The sequence below is a fragment of the Meles meles genome, chromosome 8, assembly GCF_922984935.1.
Source record: "Meles meles chromosome 8, mMelMel3.1 paternal haplotype, whole genome shotgun sequence".
NCBI lineage: Eukaryota > Metazoa > Chordata > Mammalia > Carnivora > Mustelidae > Meles > Meles meles.
In genome coordinates this window covers 1,777,345-1,797,204 of record NC_060073.1, presented here as the reverse complement: position 1 = coordinate 1,797,204, position 19,860 = coordinate 1,777,345, and the positions used below count along the sequence as shown (strand labels likewise).

At 68.7% G+C, this 19,860-nt stretch overlaps 1 protein-coding gene across 14 annotated transcripts; it reads left to right on the top strand.

Annotated features, from left to right (window-relative positions):
• Positions 1 to 275: 275 nt before the first annotated feature.
• On the top strand, positions 276 to 19,745 carry TRPM5 (transient receptor potential cation channel subfamily M member 5). Of its 14 annotated transcripts, XM_046014253.1 has the most exons (27): positions 276 to 376; positions 2,669 to 2,737; positions 3,854 to 3,980; positions 4,606 to 4,786; positions 5,290 to 5,456; positions 6,403 to 6,586; positions 7,653 to 7,717; positions 7,885 to 8,076; positions 8,422 to 8,524; positions 9,598 to 9,716; positions 10,074 to 10,109; positions 10,221 to 10,397; positions 10,464 to 10,604; positions 10,678 to 10,801; positions 11,141 to 11,286; positions 11,633 to 11,745; positions 11,945 to 12,037; positions 12,136 to 12,394; positions 12,521 to 12,639; positions 12,828 to 12,960; positions 13,063 to 13,237; positions 16,219 to 16,372; positions 16,730 to 16,911; positions 17,139 to 17,271; positions 17,744 to 17,816; positions 18,118 to 18,172; positions 18,549 to 19,745. In XM_046014253.1, the coding sequence occupies exons 3-27, from the start codon at positions 3,864 to 3,866 to the stop codon at positions 18,656 to 18,658; spliced, it is 3,351 nt and encodes a 1,116-aa protein (XP_045870209.1). In that variant the 5' UTR covers positions 276 to 376; positions 2,669 to 2,737; positions 3,854 to 3,863; the 3' UTR covers positions 18,659 to 19,745. The 14 variants fall into 14 exon arrangements, 13 of the variants coding, with proteins under 13 accessions (XP_045870209.1, XP_045870208.1, XP_045870207.1 ...); XM_046014252.1 differs by having other exon boundaries at positions 6,478 to 6,586; positions 10,074 to 10,397; XM_046014251.1 differs by having other exon boundaries at positions 10,074 to 10,397; positions 13,069 to 13,237.
• Positions 19,746 to 19,860: the final 115 nt, after the last annotated feature.

The following is a 19,860-nucleotide window of genomic DNA, read 5'->3' as shown; positions in this document are numbered from 1 at the left end:
CCATGTGGCTCGACCGGACCAGCCCCGGCCACACGTGAAGCCGGTGACAGCCAGTGAGGCAGCCCGGCGGCCCCTACGGGGGGCCCCTGTGGGAACCCAGAGGCCGGAGAGGCTGGTCCTCTGAGCCGGCGGCTTTGGGCACAGCCGGCCTGTGGGTCTGCCGTGCCCTGATCAGGTGGTGCCCGTCCGTGCCCTGATCAGGTGGTGCCCGTGCTGGTCATGGCATTGGTGCGCAGGTGCCAGGGCTGAGGGCGGCGGGGGAGGAGCAGGGAGCTGGTGGGCGGGTGTCCCCTGGGGTGGGCCGCCCTCATCCGCTTGCTGGGCTCCGCTCGCTGGCAGCAGCTGCATGTCAGGGCGCCAGGAACAGGGACGGCAGGTAGGTGCCCCGAGCTGCCAGCCTCCGGGTGGGAGCTGGGGGGGGTCCCCTGCTCCCAGGTGGTGCGGTGGGTGCTGTGGGAGGGGACGGGCTCTGGCCACCTCCTTGACTCCGGCTTTAGTCACTGGGTCCGGAGGGAGCCCTGCCTTCCCGGCGCCGTGGCGGGACAGCTGCTCTGTGGGTGAAGTGGGGCCTTAGGGAAGGGGAGGCCCCTCTGGCCCCGGCCCACAGCCAGCGCTCGGGGGGAGTCTGGGGAGGAGGGATAACCCCAAGGCCCGGGGTCCTGGTCTGCCCAAACCACCAGGAGAGGAGGCGGGGGCTCCGAGGCAGCCCCTGTCCGGGTGGGGAGACTCGCACCACCTTCTCCCTGCTCTGTGCCATCCACGCCTGTCCCAGCGACACCCGCGTCCTCACGCGGGGACGGGGGGCCCTCTGCGCCATCCACGCCTGTCCCAGCGACACCCGCGTCCTCACGCGGGGACGGGGGGCCCTCTGTGCCATCCACGCCTGTCCCAGCAACACCCGCATCCTCACGCGGGGACAGGGGGGCTACGGTGCTGCCCTCTGTTCCGCAGAGCCTGGTGTGGGACTGGTTGGGGCCTTCTCCCGACTGCTCTCCCCCCGCATCTTGTGGAGGAAGAGAAGGGCCCAGAGAGGCTGAGGGGCCTGCCCAAGGTCACACAGTGTGGGGAGGAGCGGAGCGGGACTCTGGGGACCCAGCTGCCTGGCTGCACCTACGCTGGGGCCGTTTCCCTGACGGCCTCTGGAAAGCGGTGGCTGTTCGCCCCTCACACGAGGGCCCCCATGACTTTTGAGGACAAGACTGGAGATTTTGCCCCCATTTCCCCATCGGGATGTGTGGGTGAGGATTCCAACCAGGGGTTAGACAGGATCCCACCGCAGCTTCCTTGACTCCCCCCACCCCAGGAACAAGGAGGGCATTGAAGCCCCAGAAACCTGCTCATGCAAATCCTGCCTATTTGCATGCCCTTCCCACCGGCCCATTTGCCTGGCCTCGGGCAACCGGCCCCCCCAGCACCTCCAGCGCCCGGCACCACACCCAAACGCTGCCCCACCCCGTCCCCAGGCTGGATGGGGGGCTGAGGGGTGGTGGTTGGATGATGAGGTTGGCGCTCCCCACTCCTGCTCGGAACCCCATGTCCCATCGGTGAGGCCAGAGGCCCCGGGTCAGATGAGGAAGCCCAGCGGCCACCCCCTGCCATCCCTGCCAGGCCCCCTCCCCCGCCCAGCCAACCTGAGGACTGGGCCCAGGCCCCAAACCCCCAGCCCCCCCCAACATCCCACTGTATGCCTCCTGCTTGCAGCACGCATGTCCAGATGTGGCCAGAAGTGACCAGACCAGGCAGCTGGCCTGACAGGTCCTGGGCAGGCGGGAGGGAGGGAGGGCTGGTCCCAGACAGCAGCCCCGCGGTCCCTGTCCTGGCCCCCCCCCCCAGCGAGCCACACACTCTCCCCACCTCACCACTGTCCCCAGAACCTCAGAATGGGACCGGTCAGGGGGATGCGGTCTTCACAGGCGTCCCTGGTTAAGATGAGGTCAGAGTGGGGACAGCAGCCCCTATCCATCGACCAGTGTCCCCATGAGATGAGGGATGTTTGGACAGAGAGACACGGGAAAGGCCATGGAAGGATGGAAACAGAGGCTGGGGCCCGGGGACCACTGCCCAGGGACACCTGGAGCCCCCAGGAGCCAGAGGGGGCAGGGAGGGGCCCATGACACCTCGATGTGGGACGCCTGGAGCCGGGAGCCAAGGGCTCTGCGCCATCCCATATGCGGGACTTTGTTGGAAATGCCCTGTCCCCCCCTCCCATGGGCCCAACCCAGGCCTTGTCCAGGCCCCCGCCTCCTGGTGAACAGTCACCAGCTTGGAAAAGCCATATTCCAATCCCGCCCAGTTCCTGCTCTCCAGCTCAGGGAGGGGGAAGCCAGGAGGATTTGCATCCCACCCGGAGCCAGGCCTGGATGCAGGGGACTGTGGGGGGAGCTCACCCTGGCCTGGGGTCTGCAGGGTCCTGGGGAGACACTAGCAAGCCTGTCCGCCTCACTTCCTCGGCCCTCTGGGCTGGCGGCTGCGGGAGTGTCCCGGACGGCCTCACACAGGACCCAGCACTGTGCGTCACCTCCCAGGGCCGCAAGCTCTCCGCGGAGCGGCGGGGGGTCCTGCCTCTCCTCTCCCAGCTTCCGGGGCTCCAAGTGGTCCTGGGCTTGGGGGCGCATTGCCCCAGCCTCTGCCTGTGAGGTCACGTGGGCTTCTACCCCTTCCTTACGAGGACACCGGTGCCCGGGTTAGGAGCCGCCCCGACGACCTCGACTCATTCCGCGGGACGCCCCGTCCACAGGTGCCAGCAGCTGGGACTTGGATGTGTCCGTCTGGGGGCCCAGCGGGGGAGAGGGGCATGGGGGTGCAGGTCCCTGTCGTGCAGGCGGGGTCGCACCCCCTCCCGTGAACGCAGGCGGCCCCTCTCTAACGAACACAGAGGAGGCCGATGGGGAGCTGCCACGGGAAAGGGTTTCACCGAAGGACATGTCCTGGGGGGGGCGGGCAGCGGGCACCCCGGAGAAGCTGGGAAACTGGCTCAGAGGGAGGGGTCTGGACCGTGGCTGGGCAGCCGAGATGGCGGGGACACTGGGCTTCATAGGGGGTGGGGTGAGGGGGCAAGGCCGCTTGGCTGTCCCAGAACGCGGGGCCCCTTGGCTCTGGGGAGACGCCTGTCCTGCAGGCTCACTCCCCACCCCAAATCGGCCGAGAAAACCGGCTGGAGCCAGGTGGGGGGCAGGTGGGGGCTGGCGGGTCACGGAGACCTTGGGGTGCCCCAGCCAAGCAGGGCCTTTGGAGCCACAGCTCCTTGCCACCTGGGCCGGTCGTGGGGCCCCATGGGCTGGGTGGGAAGGGCCCGGGGCAGGGTGCCCTCCCCTCTGGACCTCCAGGCAAGGACGGTGGTCTGTCCCTCCCCCACATCCACACAGTCTTCCCTGGGCCCCCCTCAGCCCCCTGCTCCTGAGCTGTGGGCACCTGCCAGCCCCCCTCCCTGCCCAGGCACAGCCAAGATGTCCGTCCCCATGCTGGGGCCGGTGGGGGTGTGGGGTGGGTGGGCTGCGTGTCCAGAAGCCCATCCGACGTTCCGGGTTTCTAGGACGCCCCCCACCATAGCCTCTGTGGGAGTGGTGACTGGAGCGGCCAGCCCAGGGCGCCCCAGGGCGGGGTGAGTGGCAGGCTGGGGAGCCAGGTGGCAGGGCCGGGATGCGCCCCCCTTGTCTTCTGCGAAGGGGCGGGGTGTGGGAGTCTCTCCTGCAACTGAAGCCACAGAGTGAACGTCACGGTGGGCTTCCAGGCCAGGCTGGCGGCTGGGGGGTCCCTGAAGCAGGGCTGTGGGCCCTGATCTCTGCCGGCACAGGAGTGGGGGTGGGGCGTGGTCTGCCTCTCCTGCCCTCATGGGTTGGCTCTGTCCCTGCAGAGCGGTCCTCATGCAGGAGGCCGGGGGCAGCTGTCCCGGGGGCCCCAGGATGGCTGCGTCGGGCTCAGGGCCTGGCCTGTGCCGGGGCGAGATCGAATTTGGAGGGTCTGGGAAGAAGCGAGGCAAGGTAAGGGGCTGGTGTCCTGCATGTGCCGTCGCTGCGCCCTCATGCCTTGGGGGCCCGAACAGACCCCCGAGGGCTTGTTGCCACTCCTGAGCTCCCAGCGCCTCCCCGAACACCGAGCGCCCCGGGCCGCTCAGGGCCCGCTCGCTCTCGCTCTCGGGGCTGGGTCCAGAGCCCCCAGGGGAGGCAGAGTGCAGAGCTGCCCATGACCTCTGGCCCCCGTCTCCCACACCCACACGCGCAGCACATCCAGGACCCGTCCTCTCTCCACACTTCCACCCCCCACGGAGAAGGAAGCAAGGCCCTGACAGGAGTCCGTGCTGCGGGGGGCGCGGGCAGGTCAAGGCAGGACCCAGCTGAGCCCTGGCTTCCGACAGGCTCCCTGCCCTAAAGGTGTCAGCCTCTCTCTTCCAGGCCAGCACCCACATGTCCCCTGTGCTGTGCCCCCCAGCGCCCGAGTGCCCGGCACCCCCCAGCCAGTGCCCCCGTGCCCAGTACCACAGTGCCCCCCAGTGTCTGATGCCTGCACACCCAGTGCCCAGCACCCCGTGCCCTGCCCCCATGCCCAGCGCCCCCAGGTCCAGCATCCCCGCCCTGCACCCTGAGGCTGTGGCCATCCTGCCCGCAGTTCGTGAAGGTGCCCAGCGACGTGGCCCCCTCCGAGCTCTTCAACCTCCTGCTGGCCGAGTGGCACCTGCCCGCCCCCAACCTCGTGGTGTCCCTGGTGGGCGAGGAGCGTCCGTTCACCATGAAGTCCTGGCTGCGGGACGTCCTGCGCAAGGGGCTGGTGAAGGCGGCCCAGAGCACAGGTGAGGCTCCCCCAGAGCCCCCCGAGTGGGGAGCACCCCAGCCCGCGGGCCCATGTGGCTTCCTCTGTGCGGCCGAGATGAGAGCAGCTCCCCCGGGAGGAGGGGCAGTGGCTGAGGTCCCCCGTGGCCAGGCCTCCCCCCAAGAGCGGCAGGGGCACCCTGTGGGCCTCGGCGAGACACCCTCAGGGATGGTAGCTGGAACCCCCCGGGGGAGGCGGTCTGGCTGGACTGGGTCAAACCAGCTGATCGGGCTTCCTGCTCAGGCCGCCTGAGCCTGCGGAGACAGAGCCCGACAGACCCCGCGCGGCTGAGCGCTTCCTAATTTGGAGAAACCCTCCAGGCTCTGATCCCCAGCACAGGCCACAGGGCAGAGGCGTGGCCTGCTGTCCAGGGGGCCCCCAGGGGCCCGGTCCCACAGGGCTCCCACGGGTCTGGGCACGTGGGCCTGCCCGCTGGCGGGGGAGGGCCCGGGGGCCGCGGGCACACTGAGCCGCATGCCGCAGGGGCCTGGATCCTGACCAGCGCGCTGCGTGCGGGCCTCGCCCGGTACGTCGGACAGGCCGTGCGTGACCACTCGCTGGCCAGCACGTCCACCCGGGCCCGCGTGGTGGCCATTGGCCTGGCCTCGCTGGGCCGCGTCCTGCATCGTCAGCTTCTGGACAACGCCCAGGTAAGCGTCTGTCTTGGAACATCGCGGCGGCTGGGCAAGGTGGGCTTGGAAGGCAGGGAGGAGCCCAGGGCCCCCGAGTATCCCCCACCCCAGGGTGGGAGGCATGTCTGCCGAGGAAGCCACCCATGCAGTCCCGAAGGCTGACCACATCCCCCCATCCGCTGCCCATTGGTCACTTGGCAAACGTCTCCTGAGTCCCTCCGTACCAGGCCTGCCCTGGACAGAGTAGCCTCTGCCCTCAGGGGCTCTGTGGGGGGGGGGCGGCACCCTGAAGGCTTGGGACACTGAGGGGAAGCTGTGGGAGGGGAGCAGGGAGAGGGAAGAGGGAGAGGAGGGAGAAGGGGGGGAGGAAGAAGGAAAGGAAGGGGAGGGAGGAGGGAGGAGGGAGGAGATGGGGAAGGGAGGGAGAGGAAGCAGGAGGCAAGGAGAGGAAGGAGGGGAGGGGAGGGAGGGGAGGCAGTGGAAGGGGAGGGGGAGGAGAAGGGAGGAGGTAAAGGGGAGGAGAGAGGAGGAGGGGAGAGAGGGAAGGAGGAGGAAGAAGGGAAGGAAGCGGGAGGGGAGGGGAGCCCTGCACGCGGCCAGCAGGGGGCAGCATTGGCTAGGGAATAGCGTGGGGAGGGGTCCTCCAGGCCCTCAGCCCGCGCAGACCCACCCTCTGCCCAGGACCCCCACCGAGGCCCAGACGGTCACCAGCTAGTCTGGGCAACCCCGGGGTGAGCGGCCTCGGCTCCCAGCCCAGGGTCTGTCTAAGGCAGGGCCGGGGGGTGAGGGGAGCTTTTCCCGGCCCTGGTTCCATCTGGAGGACCCGGTCCCCCCCCCACCCCGCCCCCGCCCCGGGGCCCCCTGGACACCAGCCGCGAGGCCTCCCCCTGGCTGGGGTGGGAGCAGGTCCCGGCAGAGCAGACGTGGCCCGGGCCTCATGCTGTGTGCGGGGCTGCGGGTCCAGGAGCACAGCCCTGTCCACTACCCCGCGGACGAGGGCAGCGGCCAGGGCCCGCTCTGCTCCCTGGACCACAACCAGGCGCACTTCATCCTGGTGGAGCCTGGGCCCTCCGGGAAGGGGGACGGGCTGACGGAGCTGAGGTTGAAGCTGGAGAAGCACATTTCGGAGCAGAGGACCGGCTATGGGGGTGAGGCCTGCCCCGGGGAGGGGGGGTCCCAGGGGTGAGGCCTGCCCCGGGGAGGGGGGGGTCCCGAGGCAGAGCGCGGGGGCTGTGCTGGAAGGCCGACCCTGTGGGCAGGGTGGGGCACTCCAGGCGGGAGGCACGGAGCGCCCCAAGGGGCTGGGGCCAGGGGTGCAGCCCCGAGGGCAGCGACGTCCCCCCCACATGGCGGCGGAGCCCTTGCGGATGTGTTTGCATGGGCGGCCCCGGCCAGGGGCTCTTTCTGTGGGCTCAGGGCTTCGGGAGGAGAATGGATCTGCCGGTTTGAGAGGCCTGTTTCCCTGTACCGGCTGCGAGTACGCTGCCACCAGAGGGCGGTGTGACCTGAGCGCCGGCGCGCTGCAGCGTGGGGCGCGAAAGGGGATTTGCTGTCTGTGAGACCCCGTGGGGCTTCTGTTGCTCATAAGCACCGTGGAGTGTGTGCGGACGGAGCGCTTGTCGCAAACGGACGCACAACCCAGCCACGCGGAGACCACGGAGGTGGCGCAGGGCTCCGGTGTGCTGAAGTCTGCCCGGCCCACACACCCAGACGCGGCCTCCAGCTTCCGTCTGGAGGCAGCTCAGGGCGCCTGGTGGCCGCGGCCGGCCCAGCACCAGCTAGCCTCACGTGCCGAAAGTTCTGGTTCATGTCTGGGGGCGAAACTGGCCGAGGCCCCTCCTTTACGTCTTTGGTTTGCTTCTGGGGCCTCCAAGGGTGTGCGGAGCGGCGGGAGAGCTTGCTGCCGTGACGGGGATGGATGCTGGGCACCAAACTGTGGCCGGTGCAGCCGGGGACCGAACTTTTGACTTCATGGACATTCCTCTTTGTGGAAATGGCCGTGGGGGACTATAGCAGTCCGCAGGCGGAGGGGCTGGTGTGTGCCGTATGCAACCCGGAGCCCACACGTCGCTAGAAACAGCCTCTGGGCCGGCGTTTGCTCAGAAGATGTAGGGGGTTGGTGGTCCAAGCACGCGGCCGCCCCGCAGGGCGGGTGCAAGCCCCCCACCACGTGCCTGGGCACCAGGGCGGACCTCCCGGGTGCTCTGTCCGCAGGCACTGGCAGCATCGAGATCCCCGTCCTCTGTCTGCTGGTCAACGGCGACCCCAGCACCCTGGAGGTAGGGACAGGGAGGGGGGCGGGGGCCCAGCAGAGACCCTATGGGAGCCCCCCTGGCTGGCCGTGGCTGCCGGCAGGACCCTGTCCGGGCAGGGCATGTCTGGTACACGGGCCAAGGAGGGCGCCCAGGCTGACGTGGGGTCTGCTCTCGCCACCTTACTGCCTCAGAGGATCTCCAGGGCCGTGGAGCATGCTGCCCCGTGGCTGGTCCTGGCCGGCTCGGGAGGCATCGCGGACGTGCTGGCCGCCTTGATGAACCAGCCCCACCTGCTGGTGCCCCAGGTGGCCGAGAAACAATTGAAAGAGAAGTTTCCGGGCGAACATTTCTGCTGGGAGGACATCGTACACTGGACCGAGCTGGTAGGAGTCTCCCAGGGACGGTGGGATTCGAAGGCCGAGGCCCCTCTCCCTTTCCCATCCCCTTCTCCCGGGCACGGCAGGGCTGGGACGAGCTCCTCCTGGTGCCTTTGTGCCCCCACCCCACGCGCAAGGCCCCGGCGTCCTCCCTCTCCCCACAAAGCCTCCCAACGGGCTCAGCCTCGGGCCCTGGAGCAAGGGAGCTCGGAGAGGCTGCCCCCGTGCCCCGGGCAGCCGCTGGCCCGCTCACTGAGACCCACCTCACACGCCGAGCGCCCAGTCCATGCCTGTCCACCGGCGTGTCCCCGCCCCCAGGGCCACCTCAGGGCCCTTGTCCTGGTGTCCCAGCTGCAGAACATCACCTCGCACCCACACCTGCTCACCGTGCACGACTTCGAGCAGGAGGGCACCGAGGAGCTGGACACTGTCATCCTTAAGGCGCTGGTGAAAGGTGAGAGCCCTGGGCGGGTGCGGGGTGACCGCCGCTGCGTCCCACGGCCCCGGGCTCTGCGCTGGCGCGGGGTTGCTTCCCACGCCCCGTCCCATCATGGCTCCCACCCTGCGGGGCCGCCGCCCAGCTGGGATGTCCGCGGCCGGGACCCCTGCGACGGCGTCGCTCTGCTGGGTGCGCGTGTGCGGCCCAGCGCTCACGTCTCCAGCAGGACGTGTAAGAAGACGGGAATGACACAGAGATGACACACGGATCCGTCAACGGGCCTGGGCTCGGCAGCTTTGATGTCTGCCGCGTTTTACTGTCATTTAAGAAACTTTAAAAAATGTCAGTCCAGGGGCTTCTGGTCCATCTGCGAATTAGCCGTCCCCGCGGTCTGATTCCTGAACATCCCTGCCCCCAGAGCCAGCCAGCAGCCGTGGGCGCACCCTGCCTCCCTGGGCCCTGGGGTGTCGGCTCGCCTTCCGCGCGCGGGTGTGCCCGGCTGGGGCCCTTCCCGTCAGCGGCTGCGGTGCGCCGTGGGCTCCTGTCTCCGGGCCCCGTGTTTGAGGCTCGCCCACGCCGCGGCAGTGCGGGCGCCTCACTGCTTCCTAGGGCTGAGGGATCTCCCGCTGCGCGCAGGGACCGCAGGTGTTTTTCTGTTCCTCGATCGGCGGCGCTGGGCTGTCACCGTTGGCTGTCACTTGATAAGCTTTTCGTATTAGAGACCAGCCGTGCCAAGGGATGGGCCTTGAGGAAGCCAGACAGAGAACCGGGCCCGAGGGGCAGTTTGGGGCCGGGGTGCGCCGGAGGGAGAGCGGGGAGAGGGGCAGCTCCTCCGGACGGGCCGCCGCTCCCTCCTGCTCTGCTCACCCGTTCCTTCGGGGTCTCCGGGGCCGGCGTTTCTGCCAGGGCTCCCAGCCTGGCTCCTGGGGGTCTGGCGACACTGGGAGCCTCTCACCACTAATCAGAGGGTGTGGAGCAGGCCGTGGTACCTGGACTGTGTGTCCAGAAGACCAGCGCGGGGGGCCCTGTTTGCACGAGCTCTGGGGACCCCGAGGTTCGCCCCTCACCCCCTACCCACTCTGTCCAAGCCTGCAAGAGCCACAGCCAGGAGGCGCGGGCCTACCTGGACGAGCTCAAGCTGGCCGTGGCCTGGGACCGCGTGGACATCGCCAGGAGCGAGATCTTCAACGGGGACGTGGAGTGGAAGGTGCCCGCCCGCCGGCCAGCCGATGCCTCCCGGGCCTCGTTTCTGGCAGCCCAGGGCGGGGACCATATGGAGGGCCTGGGGGCGGACGGTGTTCCCTCGGGCTCCTGGCAGGTTCCTTACTGCCCGCTGGGGCCGGGGGTGGGGCGGGGAGGCCAGGGCACCTGCTGGGGCTCCCCGCGCACGGCCCCCAGGGAGGACGGGCCTGCCGGATGCCCCAGGACTCGTGGCCCCTGGTGGCCCGGAGCTGGCTCGGAGGGACAGGCTGGGGGGCTGGAGCTGGGGGCTCCCTGCACATGGCTCGCACTCACTCTGCCCGTCTCCGCCCCACCCCCCGGGCACGTCCCGCGGCGGCCCCAGTCCTGTGACCTGGAGGAAGTGATGATGGACGCGCTGGTGAGTGACAAGCCCGAGTTCGTGCGTCTCTTCGTGGACAACGGCGCCGACGTGGGGGACTTCCTGACGTACGGGCGGCTGCAGCAGCTGTACCGCTCCACGCCCCCCAAGAGCCTGCTGTTCGACCTGCTGCAGCGCAAGCACGAGGAGGGCCGGCTGACCCTGGCCGGCCTGGGCGCCCCGCAGGCCCGCGAGCCGCCCACGGGCCTGCCCGCCTTCTCCCTGCACGAGGTCTCCCGCCTGCTCAAGGACTTCCTGCATGACGCCTGCCGCGGGCTCTACCAGGAGGTGAGCGGGCCGGTGGCCGGGAGGGCCGGGAGGGGTCCCCAGGAGGCTGACCGGCCTGTCCTCCAGGAGCGGGGACCGGCCAGGCGGCCTGAGGGCCGGAAGTGGCCGCTGGATCTGAACCGGAGGAGCGAGAACCCCTGGCGGGACCTGTTCCTCTGGGCCGTGCTGCAGAACCGCCACGAGATGGCCACTTACTTCTGGGCCATGGTGGGTTGGCCCCAGGCTCCTGGGGGGCCGGGGAGGGGCGGGGATACCGGCCTCCTCACACCCTGCCTCCTAGGGCCAGGAGGGGGTGGCCACCGCTTTGGCCGCCTGCAAGATCCTCAGAGAGATGTCGCACCTGGAGACGGGGGCGGGGGTGCGCCGCCCGGTGAGGGAGGCCAAGTACGAGCAGCTGGCCCTGGGTGAGCACCGGCCCGGCGGGCATCGACGCACCCGGTGGGGAGGAGTGCACTGGGGGGGGGGGCACACGAGGTGGGGGCCCAGGGCCACCTCAGAGCCTCCTCTTAGTGGGGAGGTGGACCCTAATGTTCATTCTCACAGAGGGACAGGTGGTCCTCGGCGATGGCCTTGGGCACACCCTGGGTCCTACGGCCACTCGGTCGGGGCACGTGGGGTGACGACGGGAGAGGGAAGGGCAGGGCAGGGCAGGCAGGCACGGTCAGAGTCCCTGTGGGGAGGTGGACGCAGCTCGGGGCCCAGGAGGAGGAGCGCGGCGGCCAGTGGCCGGTGTCCCTGCGCAGGCCTCTTCTCCGAGTGTTACGGCAACAGCGAGGACCGCGCGTTCGCCCTGCTGGTGCGCAGAAACCGCGGCTGGAGCAGGGCCACCTGTCTGCACCTGGCCACCGAGGCCGACACCAAGGCCTTCTTCGCCCATGACGGGGTACAGGTGAGCGTCTGGCTTTGGGGGAACGGCCTCACCCGCCTCCGCTCCCCAAGTCCTGGTCACAGGTCAGGGGCGCGGGACGGGTGGCCCTGTTCCTAGAAGGCACCTGCCTGGCTTCCTTCTCGCCGCCCCGGGCCGGCCCTTTGTCCGCTGTGGGTCTCAGCAGAGGGGCCGCCTCCTCTGTGTGGCTCTCCTGCACCCCTAAACCTGATCTCCCTCACCCCGGGAAGGGTCTGCCCCCGGGGTGCAGGGCGAGGCTTTGGCGGAGCCTGGGAGGGCGCACCTGGTGCCGGGCACAGCATGGGCCACGGTGTGGGGTGGGAGGCCAGCGGCCGTGCCCTCGTCTCAGGCTTTCCTGACCAAGATCTGGTGGGGGGACATGGCGTCGGGCACGCCCATCCTGCGGCTGCTGTGTGCCTTCCTCTGCCCAGCCCTCATCTACACCAACTTCATCACCTTCAGGTGTGTTGGGGGCAGGCGGCCGCCACCTTGCCAGCCCCTAGTGGCGGGGGGTGGGCTCTGAGGGTACCACATCTCCACAGCTCCCCGCATCCAGCATCTCTGTGGGTCCTGCTGTGTGCAGACCTTCTCAGTGCATTCAGCACGTCCTTTGCTGGCTGGTGCCCTTGCCGCGGGCCCTGAGGATCCCCTGTGCTTGCAGTGAGGAGGCCCCGCTGAGGACGGGCCCCGAGGGCCTGCAGGAGCTGGACAGCCTGGACTCGGAGAAGAGCCTGCTCTGCAGCCCGGGCAGCGGGTAAGGGCCGTGGGGCGGGCTGGCCAGGGGGCGGCACTCACTCCGTGGGGCACCCGGCCGCCTGCCTCACCGCCGGCTGTGGTCTTCCCGCGCTGCAGGCCAGAGGAGTCGGCCGAGACACCAAGGGCTCAGGGGGACCCGGGGCCCCGTGCTGCCTTCCTGCTCACGCGCTGGCGCATGTTTTGGGGCGCGCCCGTGACCGTGTTCCTGGGGAACGTGGTCATGTACTTTGCATTCCTCTTCCTGTTCGCCTACGTCCTGCTGGTCGACTTCAGGCCACCTCCTCAGGGGCCGTCAGGGCCTGAGGTCACCCTGTACTTCTGGGTCTTTACATTGGTGCTGGAAGAGATCCGGCAGGTGAGTGGTGGGCCGAGCCCACTGGGCCGAGTCCAGCTCCAGGCTGAGCCCTGGCCCCCCCAACCCCAGCCTGGGCTGGGCAGGGCGGTCCCGTGAGCCGTCAGCGGACAGTCTGCCCTCTGCCAGGGATTCTTCACGGACGAGGACACGCATCTGGTGAAAAAGTTTGCGCTCTACGTGGAGGATAACTGGAACAAGTGTGACATGGTGGCCATCTTCCTCTTCATTGTTGGGGTCACCTGCAGGTCTGTGGGGCTCAGAGGCCTAACGGGCCACCTCGGTTGGGCCAGTGGGCAAGGTCACCTGTAGGATGAAACCAGGAAAGGGCTCAGAAGGTCCGGCTCGTCCCTGGCGCCCGTGCCGTGTGTCCTGGAGGAAGCTCCTTCCTCTCTCGGGGCACTCGCAGCCCTTCCGACCCGCCACCCTCCCCCAGGATGGTGCCCTCGATGTTCGAGGCGGGCCGCACGGTCCTGGCCGTCGACTTCATGGTGTTCACGCTCCGACTCATCCACATCTTTGCCGTGCACAAGCAGCTGGGCCCCAAGATCATCATCGTGGAGCGCATGGTGAGCCCCCGGCCGCGCCTGGGCCTGCCCTGGCTCCCGGGGCGGCTGAGCGTGAAGCCCCAGTGGGCGGCCACTAACCCTCTCCGCTCTTCCCCCCCGGAGATGAAGGACGTCTTTTTCTTCCTCTTCTTCCTGAGCGTGTGGCTCGTGGCCTACGGCGTGACCACGCAGGCGCTGCTGCACCCCCACGACGGGCGCCTGGAGTGGGTCTTCCGCCGCGTGCTGTACCGGCCCTACCTGCAGATCTTCGGGCAAATCCCGCTGGACGAGATCGATGGTTAGCACGCAGTCCGGGGGAGGGGGCAGCGCCTCGAGCCTGCTGCAGGGACGCCCCCCCCTTGGGGTGCAGCCAGATGGGGTCTGGTTTACAAAGTCTCCTTTTATCGCACCCTGGACGTGGGGCCCTGGAGAGGGAACTTTCGGGGTCACATGAGATCCTAGCCAGGAACTAGCTGAGATGGGGGAATCCCTGAGGCCGGCCCCCAGGCCCCACAGCCCAGGGGCAACTCCAGGCAGATTTCTGTTGGTCACAGGGACGTGAGATTTGGGGCGCCAGGCTAGAAACCGAGGTGCGAGGAGGCTGCAAAGTGGGCAGGCCCATCCCAGTCCATCCCTAACCGTCACAGGCCCATCCGTGCACTGGCGCCTCTAACCCCCGCCACCCCCCAGCGGACCTGCTGGACAGCGGGCCTCCCTGTCCCCGGTCCTGGGCCCCCCTGCCGGCAAGGACCCTCTGCCATGAGGCCGTTCCTGATCGTGTCCTTGCTGCTTCTGGGGACACGGCCCAGTGTGCCTCACCCGCTGTCGGGTGGGTGCGGCCCATCAGAGGGTGCAGGTGTCCCCAGCTGGCCCTTGTTGGAGGTTCTAAGAACGTCCCAGGACAGTGGGTACACTGCGGGAGAGGGAGCTGCTCCTCCATGGGGGGCTGGGTGGGGACGGGTTCAGGGAAGCCCTGGCGTGGGGGACAGGGACACCTGTGCAGGCCCCAGAGGGGGCTGGAATTCGGTGGGGAGGGGGAGGAGAGGGAACCGACCCCTCAAGGAAGGTGAGCCAGTGCCGGGAGCCCGGGGGAGGGGCCATTCGCTCAGCCTGGTGCGGGACCAGGGCGACCCAGGGCCCCAGGGCAGTCACGAGCGTGGCCAGGTCTGAGGCCTGACCCCGATCCCCGAAGCTAGTGAGGCGAGGTCAGCGTGCCCACCACACGTGGTGCCGATTTGTCAATGGGGTGAGAGCGTGAGTGATGCGAACACAGGCCACCAGGATGGGGAGGGGCGCTGCCGCCGCGGAAATCGGCTAACTGGGGTATGCCGGAGGCCCATTTCCTGGGTCTGTGTGGCCTGCCCCCGTGACCCCTTGGTGTTTGCTCAGCCGCAGTGTTCCAGGCCCTTAGTTTCAGCAGACCCTGCCTCCCTCCCCGTATGGCCCCTGGTCACCCTGTCCTGTGGGGCCCTTGGGAGGCAGGGGACACCGGGTCACTCGGGGGGGCCCCATCTTGGGCCCCAGCCTCACACTGATGTTGGGGATCAGGGGTGTATGGTGGGGTCATGACTCCAGTTCCCCAGGAGCCCAGGGCTACCCGGGGAGGGCCGATGGAGTGCAGGCCTTCCTGAGGGGTTCCCAGCCCCCGGGCTGCCTCGGGGGCAGAGTGCTGTAGCGCCAAGCCCGTCAGCAGGGCCAGGCCTGAGCCGGCTTCCTCGGGGTCCCGGGCAGGACCCTTCCCCTCCTGGGGCTGGGCTTCCTGTCTGCTCAGGCCTCTGGGTAACCCCACCATGGGGAGGGGTGGTGGTGGGGAAACTGAGTCTCTGACACGTAGCCTGTGGGCCTGGGGCCCAGAGTGCCACCCCCCCGCCACCGAGCACCAGGAGGAAGCCCCAGGGCTGACTTCAGTCTAGCTTCAGCCCCAGGGACAATTTACGATTATTTATTTATTTATCTATTTGACAGACAGAGATCACAGCAGGCAGAGAGGCAGGCAGAGACAGAGAGAGGGGGAAGCAGGCTCCCCGCTGGGCAACGAGCTCGATCCCAGGAGCCTGGGATCATGACCTGAGCCGAAGGCAGAGGCTTTAACCCACTGAGCCACCCAGGCGCCCCTCCAGGGACAATTTAATTTCCAGCCTGGCCTGGTGGAACCTTTGGGAGACACGGGAGTCTCACTGCTTCGGAGCCTGGGCGCCGGGGAGAGAGACAAGGGGCGGGACTCAGCCCCCAGCAGGCCTGGGGGCCAGGGCTGGGAGGAGGCTGCTTGGCTGCGCCCTTCTGCACACTCAGCAGCTCACTGGCGTGGCCTGGCGCAAAAACTCCCTCGGGAAATTGGGAGCCAGCCCCCCGGAGAGGGAGCCACAGACACGTGAAGACAGGCCCCGCCAGCCCGACACGTGCGCACAGCGTGGGGACGCAGGTACACCCACGTAGACAGAGACCGGGGACACACAGCACAGAGAGCCAGAGGGGCAGCTGTGGAAACAGTCCCGCATGCAGGCGTGGGCAGCACCCACGCGGCCACGGGGCACGTGCACATACAAGGCCACGAGCCCCCTCCCAAGGAAGATGTGGCAAGCACCCTGGGCGGTCGTGGCCTGTGTACTCAGGCTCTGCTCCTTCCTCCCATGCCTCCTGTCCCATGAGTGTGGGGTGCTGGCTGGTGAAGGGTTGGCGCTGTGACCCTCGGGCCCCCGGGGCATGCTTGCCTGCTCCCAGATCGGGCACTCACTCCCACTGCCCCGAGAACGTTCTGTGAGCTGGCATGGCCCAGAGGTGCTCTGTGTCCACACTGCCTGTGGCAATCAGGATCAGAGACGGTGCAGCCAGATGAGGTATGGAGGTGGTGCAGACTTGCCTCTCCAGCTGGGTGCCATGGGACAGGCCTCCGTGTTACGAGGGCCCTGACAAGTCCTGCAGGGAAGACAGGATCATCCCGCCCCTTGGCTAGCTCTCTCCACAGCGGCTTTGAGCCCCTGGTGGTGGTGGGGAACGCACACATCTACCAGCACAAACTTGGGTCTTCTGTGCTCCATCCCCCAGGTGGCCTGGGCTCTGCCCCCAGAGCCCGCGGCCCTGGCTGTGATCAGTCAGGAGGAGGTGGGGGAGTGGGACTGCAGTGTCCCACGTAGGAACTCTCAGTGCTCAGCCAGGCCAGCTGCCCCCCCCCCTCCCCCGCCAGCACGCTCCACCCGGGCGGGCTCCACGCGAGGACGAAGCTCTCAAGGCCGGAGGCTGTGGGTCCAGGCGGCCCCCGCCCTGCGGCTTGTGTTTCAGAAGCCCGCGTGAACTGCTCGCTGCACCCCCTGCTGGAGGAGGGCTCCCCCTCCTGCCCCAACCTCTACGCCAACTGGCTGGTCATCCTCCTGCTGGTCACCTTCCTGCTGGTCACCAACGTGCTGCTCATGAACCTGCTGATCGCCATGTTCAGGTGGCCTGATCCCTGTGCTCCGGCACGCGGGGCTGGGGGGCGCCCAGGGCCCAGCGCCGCAGACCTGGGGCTGCGGGGGCGTCTCTGCCCCCCAGAGGGGCCGGGCCGGACCGCGGGCACGCAGGGCCGCGAGGAAGGGTGCAGCGAACGACAGGCGCGGGGGAGGGAGGCTCACGGGCAGGTCCGCACCGTCCAGGAGAGCAGAGGGGGCGGCGAAGACCCCAGGTGCGCTCCGGACGCACCGCAGAGACCCGCGGAAGATGGGGGCGGGGCCTCCCGGAGCGGCGCGGGGCTGGGCGGGGCCGGAGCGGAGGAGCCGGGCCGCAAGGGCTCTGCGCCCACACGCCGGCCCCACAGCTACACCTTCCAGGTGGTGCAGGGCAACGCGGACACGTTCTGGAAGTTCCAGCGCTACCACCTCATCGTGGAGTACCACCAGCGCCCCGCCCTGGCGCCGCCCTTCATCGTCCTCAGCCACCTGAGCCTGCTGCTCAAGAGGCTGCTCCGGAAAGGGGCCGAGCAGAAGCGGGTGCACCTGGGTGAGGCCCCCGACCCCGTGCAGGGGGGCGGGCAGGCGCGCGGGGCCCCCATCCGGGCCTGGGGCAGCCGGCACAGGCTGAGCCCATCGCCTTCCTCCCCCCTCACACCCCGGGCCCATGGGCAGCGATCCCGGGCCCCACGGGTGCCAGGGCTCCTGTGGCCGGGCTCCCCTGGCCCCGAGGTCCCCCTGGCTGCAGGCGAGCGCGTGGCTGTCCGGCCTTCCCAGGGAGAGACCTGCCGGAGCCCCTGGACCAGAAGATGGTCACGTGGGAGGCGGTGCAGAAGGAGAACTACCTGGGCAAGCTGGAGAAACAGAGGAAGGGCAGCAAGGACGAGTTGCTGCGGAAAACCGCCCACAGGTGTGCGGGCACCCTGACCCCCACCCCCGCCTGGAAAGGCCGCTCCCCGCCCCCCCCAGGCGGCCAGAGGTCTAAGAGGCCCTCCGGGACCTCTGCCACCAAGAGCCGGAGTGGCCCACGCCCGCCAGTCAGTTCTGAGCTGGGGAGGCTGAAGCTGAGAGGGGCAGAGGGGCCGACGACGGTGCTGTCCTCCTTGCTCTGGGCCCAACACGCTCCATCCCAACGGTCCCCTCGAGCCCACAGCTCCCACCTGCCCACAACCCTCGCTCTCGCTGGCAGCCGCTCAGCCCCCTCGAGAGCCCAGGGAGGATGGGGGGACCCCGCACCCAGATGTGGGGATGCTGGCAAAGGGCAGACCACCCCACCCAGCGAGGCCTCGGTGACCCCAAACCTCCCCAAAGGGCCTGGGTGGGTGGGGACGGGAGGATCGCCCAGCTGTGGGGCACCCCGTGCACACCGGCTGCTGTCGCAGGGTGGACTCTGTTGCCCAGCACCTCGTGGGGCTGAGAGAGCAAGAAAGGTGCATCAAGCGCTTGGAGTCCCAGGTAGGCAGTTGGGCCTCACGCTCTTCTGACCGGGGGACCCTCACCCGCAGCTCTGCACCCCAGCAGCCAGGCAGGGCAGGGCAAGGCCCCGGGGAGGGGGCACGGTCCCTGTACCTGCCTCCATAGGGGACTTTGGGGACAGTGTGCCCTCCCTGGAGGGGGTCCTGTCCTTCAGATCCCCTCACTGTCCACTCTGCACACCCGGAACCCTGCCCTCACGCCTGTTCCCACAGCTACGGGAGGGGAGGCCCACGGGGTGGCAGGGCCCACCGGCTGCCCCGGACGCCTCTCCGTCCCCCAGGTCGACTACTGCACGGTGCTCCTGTCCTCTATGGCCCAGAGCGGCGCCACCTGGAGTAAGTGTGTGTCCGGGGAAGACAGGGGCGCAGGCTGGCGGGGCCACAGGTGGAGGGCTGTCACGTGGTGGGTGGCCAGTTATCTGCCTTCTGGTCCTGGGAGGGGACTGGCCCTGGCCACCAATGGCCCTTGGCTGGCAACGGTCTTCAGGGCAGGGCAGGAGCCCTCTGCTGGAGCCGCCGGCTCAACCAAGCACGAGAGCATGGCCATGTGGACTCTGGAGGCTCCGCCTGGCGGCCGCCCTCCACAACACCCCCAGCCCCATCCTGGCCAGGGTCGCCGGCTCCTGTGCTCTGTGGTGTGCGTGAGCCCCCCCTCCCTTCCCTGGGCCGGCCCCACTGGACACCCAGCGGCTGAGAGGTCTTCCCTCCTCAGCAGACTCCCAGACCTCTAAAGGTGGACGCCAGCAAGCCTGTGCTGACCGCCGAGGGGCCGCAGACAGCAGCGAGTGCCCAGAGGCTGGCCCGCGGCTCTCGGACACCTGAGGCACTCGGAGGATCTGCACAGGGGGCCCACCTCCCGGCGCCCCGATCACAGTGGGCCGGCAGGCCACCCCAGGCCCCAGAGACGCACCGAACTTCCCCGGCCTCCGCTAGGGCCCTCAGCGGGCTGCGGCTCTCGTGGCCTTGTCAGAAGCAGCCACCCCTTGCCCTGCCTGGCTCCTTGCCCAGGGCCACTCTCCACGTGGAAGTGCGGGGGTGGGTGGTGGACCCTCTCCCAAACTGGGGGAGCCCCAGGGGCCCCCATCCACAACCACCCAGTCTGGTCTGGTGGGCCACAATATGGGGTCCGCACCTATCTCGTACCCAACCTGTATCACCTGTTAAAACTCATTTCTTGGAAACACTGGCGGCTAGAACCTCTCGCCCTTTTGGACCTGGAGGAGTCTTGACTCTGTGTGTTGGCCCCCAATCCCGCACACCCTCACGTGCTCACACAGCAAGCACTGGACTATGTCCAGCCTGGCCTTGGCCCCAGGGGGACCCACCCCTGCCCCCACGGCCGCTTTCTCCTAAGAGAACACAGCCACCCCGCGTCAGTAAAGGCTACGGGGGTGGGGGGTGGTGAGAGGGTTTACCTGCCCATGGGATGGGGGTCCAGGCTCCCGTGCTGGCCCTAGCTAGGGTGAGTGGCTAGCCGCGTTGGTCCCCTCCTTCCCTCCGAGACCTGGGGCGGGGACAGCAGACCAGCCAGTCTCTGCTACGTCCTGCCACCAGGCACAGAGGGGACACGCTTGTCCCGGTCTGCCACCCCGACGCCCTCGGGTATGCGCTTCTTTCTCTGCCGCCGGGCCCAGCCACAGCAGCAGTGCCCCTGCACACGGCTCAGTCGCTCTGGTGATGTGGTCCCAGTGTCCTGGCCATCGTCACGCTTGGCCTGGGCGGGCCAGAGCCAAGGGGCAAGAGTGGCCAAGGTCAGGGAGGGGCCCTGCCCCCACTCACATGCTGGCCTCCTAGGGACTCATTTCCTCAGGATTCCTTGCCCTAGCCAGGCAGGGGGTAGAGGCTGGCCAGCGGGGATCGAGCTCACCCCTGCAGGTGCCCAAGGCCTCCTCACCTCCTACTCTGGACCCGGGCGTCCATCTAAAAAGCCTCCGTGTCCCCTGGACGCTAAGTGGGGGAGGATCGAATGAGAGAACAGGGCATGTGGGGGCGGCGGGGGGCAAACAAGGCCCGGCCATACTGGT

Bases quoted from the DNA above. Each gene is read 5' to 3' on its own strand.
- TRPM5 (XM_046014244.1), top strand. From the start codon at position 3,864: ATGCAGGAGGCCGGGGGCAGCTGTCCCGGGGGCCCCAGGATGGCTGCG. The intron at 7,718-7,884 runs GTAGGGACAGGG...TTACTGCCTCAG, and splicing joins GCGACCCCAGCACCCTGGAG to AGGATCTCCAGGGCCGTGGA. The intron at 11,287-11,632 runs GTGAGCGTCTGG...CCCTCGTCTCAG, and splicing joins TCGCCCATGACGGGGTACAG to GCTTTCCTGACCAAGATCTG.